Source organism: Austrofundulus limnaeus, unplaced genomic scaffold (genome assembly GCF_001266775.1).
Source record: "Austrofundulus limnaeus strain Quisiro unplaced genomic scaffold, Austrofundulus_limnaeus-1.0 Scaffold309, whole genome shotgun sequence".
In the NCBI taxonomy this organism is placed as follows: Eukaryota; Metazoa; Chordata; class Actinopteri; order Cyprinodontiformes; family Rivulidae; genus Austrofundulus; species Austrofundulus limnaeus.
This window is the reverse complement of record NW_013952711.1, coordinates 74,523-78,581: the sequence shown is the minus strand read 5'-3', so window position 1 is coordinate 78,581 and position 4,059 is coordinate 74,523. Positions and strand designations below refer to the sequence as shown.

The following is a 4,059-nucleotide window of genomic DNA, read 5'->3' as shown; positions in this document are numbered from 1 at the left end:
TTCATTTCTCATGCAGTTTGAGGTATGTTCTGTGTGTGTGTGTGTGTGTGTGTGTGTGTGTGTGTGTGTGTGTGTGTGTGTGTGTGTGTGTGTGAACACTTTCCAGTACGCTTGGGTGGAGAAACATCTGGGCCATGACTTTCTGGATCAGGTCATCCTCACCAGAGACAAGACACTAATCACCGGTGATATCCTCATAGATGACAAGCCTGACATTCAAGGTGGGCTTTGTGAGGGTCAGCAATACACACAAACCAGTAAAACTAAATATTGTAATCAGATTAAAGATTATTTCAAACTCCTTTATCTCCCAGATTTCTCCTTTTGTCCCACATATTTTAACCACTGAGTAAAACTGCAGTGTTATCGAAACATTGGGACTTTTCATTTGAATGGTGACTCCCTAAAATAAAGTTTCTAATTGTTGGTTGTTTTCCACTCCTGTAACTAATCTCAACTGTTGGCCATGCAGTTAGAAAACAAAGACAWATTAGTACAATTGGTTTGCTGTTGTGGTGCAGAGGTTAGATGTAAGCCTGTGATCGATAGGTCACATGTTTGAAACCCTGGATCATTACCAAAACCTGCTTCTACCCTCATTTGCCCCACTGTRGGCTGTTGAGCAAGGTATTTAACGCCCACCCCCACCCTGACTATTCCTTAAGATGTAGTTTTAGATAAATACATAATAACACAAAGTAATATTTGTACGCTGCGGCTCAACTCAGGTTTCATTCTGAGACCATGTTTTTAACCATATTGCCCAATCAAGGGTCAAGTGTTCTCTTCAGGTCACAGCAGTCTTTCTAAATGTCTCATTCTTTTACCAGCTGCTGAAAAAGCCTACAGGATAATACATTATTTGGTCTTTCTGTGTCAAATCCTCCAAAAAAGAAAGACATTTTAACCCGACCATCTCAGATTTTGATAAGAATTAGCACATTAGTCATTTGATCTGGTCCAGATGTTCAGTTTTTCTGAAAAAAAAAAAAGGACGAGTGGAATGAAATCCCCTGAATTGTTGCTCATCCTTTCATTTGATGAAGGGGTTATTTACCTTCAGAGTGCTTTAGGAAATAATTAAAATTTGACAACGTTCCAAAACTGGAAACCTTCTGTTTCAAATTTTTTTTTGTTACTTTTTCAAAGTTGTATTTGTCATTTTTTTCTAGTTGTGGCAGCATGACAYAATAAATTACATATACATCCTAAAATTAACATTAAAAATAAACATTAAATAGTCCATAAAATCTTAAAAAGTGGCTGTAAGTTTTTGTCTGAACATGCTCAGCTTATGAAACATTTGTAACAATGTGTTCCTTTTGGGTCRGCTGGCTGGTTTGAAACCTTGATTTTTGGTTGGTGGTTTTCGCAGTGGCAGCCCCCCATCTAAAAAAATCACCTGTTTACTGTATGTTGGCTTTTAGTTCAAGTTCAGTTTAAGTTCAGTCAGGTCTTTTATCTTAGGTTTCTTTATTTTGACTCTCTAGTCAAATTTATAGTATTGGTTCTGTTGGTATGTTTACATTGGCTGTTTGGTCAGCCTTGTGGTTTTGAAACATGCTAACGACATGATGCTCATGTGTCCCGTTCAGGCGTGGAGTACAATCCAGCGTGGGAACACATCCTGTTCACGGCCTGCCACAACAAGCACCAGTCCATCGAGTCCAGTCAGAGACGACTCCTGTCCTGGTMTGACGACTGGAGGACCATCCTGGACAGCAAAAGGCAGCGAGGACCTGAGGATGAAACCTCAGCAGCGTCCCGGTCAGCTGACAGTATGGACGCATGAGCTTGTGTTTTTACATCAACCAGTAGCTCGGAGAAAACCTTCAGTATTTTTACCACAAGAGGGCAGTGTGTCACCATGTGTGGATCTGTGTTGACACTTTCATTAAAGCTGAATATTTGCATGGTAAGTTTAAAAAAAAAAGGGGGAAAAGTGCAAGCTGCTTTGATTTCACATGCAAACGTCTTTCTTTTTGTTTCTAAATGTGGACATTTGAAGCCCGTTTTATTTTTGAGACGCTGGAGTGTTTTTTTTTTTTTTCTACAGCCTTCACCACAAAAGGCCAGTTGCATAAATGTGTCAATGCACTGTGATTCAACATCAGACCGCACAACTACTCAGAAACACGAATGAAAATAAGCTCATGGAGTCGTAGGTGTTGGCGATTGTTGCATAAGACTGTGACCTAGACTTATGGACACTGTAGCTGTTTTCACCAGATGTTATTTAAATGAATGAAACACCACTGTAATGTTAATGCTCAAACATCTGCAGGACAGTTTGCTCGGGTTTTATTGATTTCAAACAGATACTTTGGTGCTTTTTTTTTAGATGTCACCCTTCATTTTACAAAGATCTATGCATCTTATTTACTTAAACACGCATGTTGCCAAAACACCACTAACTTAGATTCAAATATTCACTTTATAAATATTATAAAAATGTATATTTTGGTTTAATTTAGAAGTTTTCCTATTGAACCCTCCTGCTGCCCTTGGGTCAAAATGACCCACAACAGATATTTCACACTACTTTGTAAAAGTAGTTTATGGAAATGATTTAGCTTATTTATAGATGTCATGTCTTAATAGATTTACTAAGTTAATTTTGAGARATGTTTTTACAGTTTACATGCACATGTCACAACTGATCAACTGTTCAACAGATGTACAATTCGAGACCTATCGAGATATTAAATTGTATTTATTTTAGCATGTCACTTTAAGGGTAAACAGGGTTTATACAAGTTTTACAAGTTTTTTTTTTTGTCATTTTTACGACAAAATGACCAACAGCTGTTTTGTCAGAGGATTTTAGCAGGTTTTCAAAGCAACATTTTTTTGAGTTTAGTTTTTGTATGTCATGAATGCACCTTCAGTGTGGAGTTTTTGTTTTGCTGTTTTTATTGTGCTTTTGAACTTGTCCTGAAAATGTTCTCAGTGCTTAAACGGTTGTTTTGTGCCCGTTTTAATGTGCAAAGTAAAAATAATTCTGTCCCTGAATGCTGTTATTTTCACAATAATTAAACAGCAATRAAAAAGGACACTGTAAACTGTCATTTTTAATTAGTAAGTTGTGTTGTTTTTATGCTTTAATCAGTGGGATTTTCACTGTAAAACCAACCAGATGAAAGCAAGTCGTGAGAAATGTTTGGAAACTTGCTCACCCTCAGGCTTTGGGCATTTGGACACGGGTGGGGAGCAATCTGAACATGATGAGCACGCCTCTTCTCCTGATCCTCCTCTGGAGGTAACAAACATCTCAGCACATGCATTTTATTTGTTTTTGAAGWGGAAAAAACTGGACTAGAACAAAAACACAGACTGAGTGTGTTGGGCTATTGAGCATAAATGACAATGTGCCAAAGTTTATTAGAGAAATTTATTTGAATATAATTTCACATTTTTAGTAACAGAAGAACATCTTTTATGTTGYTGACTAAAACTAAGCAGTGACTTCAATTTGTAGCCCATTTTATTCACTATACATGTAAATAGAATAAATGTGTTCTTCACAGGTTTTATTAAGTYAGTAAGYAAAGTTTTATTTATAAAGCGCCTTTCACAGAAATATATTCACAAGGTGCTGCTGTACAATCATTAACAATGTAAAAATGGTGGAAARATATGAAACAGAAATAAAACGGAATAAAACAYAAGCAACGCAATGAAACATCAAATCAAGATTAATTCTAAAATTGTAACTCAGACACACGGTCAACGCAGAGCAAAATATACATTTTGTCCTCTGATTAATATTTAAAATAATATTGTAAATGTGAGTATTTTTAGGTTTCTGTTAGAGGAACCTGACTTGTTGAGAAGATGGTTAGCTAATAGAGACAAATTTCATCCTATAACCAGAGAACATTTTCTAACTGTTGACAGGTAAATATTTTCTTGTTTTTTATGACAGTAAGAAGAAATAATAAATATACTTTATTACTAGCTGAAGTCATCATTTTTCAACTAGCTAAAGTCTAAGTTACAGGCTGACTTCAGTGTTATGATCCTGCTCCTGTCTGCCTTTATCTTATCTCAGTCCTAGTC

At 36.4% G+C, this 4,059-nt stretch overlaps 1 protein-coding gene across 1 annotated transcript in view; it reads left to right on the top strand.

Annotated features, from left to right (window-relative positions):
• The window catches only part of nt5m (5',3'-nucleotidase, mitochondrial), a 7,325-nt gene extending 4,281 nt beyond the window's left edge, over positions 1-3,044 (top strand). Inside the window, 2 exon segments of the mRNA XM_014021879.1 lie at positions 107-221; positions 1,596-3,044. Coding sequence (XP_013877333.1) covers positions 107-221; positions 1,596-1,792 — 312 coding nt within the window. The 3' untranslated portion in view covers positions 1,793-3,044.
• The last annotated feature ends 1,015 nt before the right edge of the window (positions 3,045-4,059 follow it).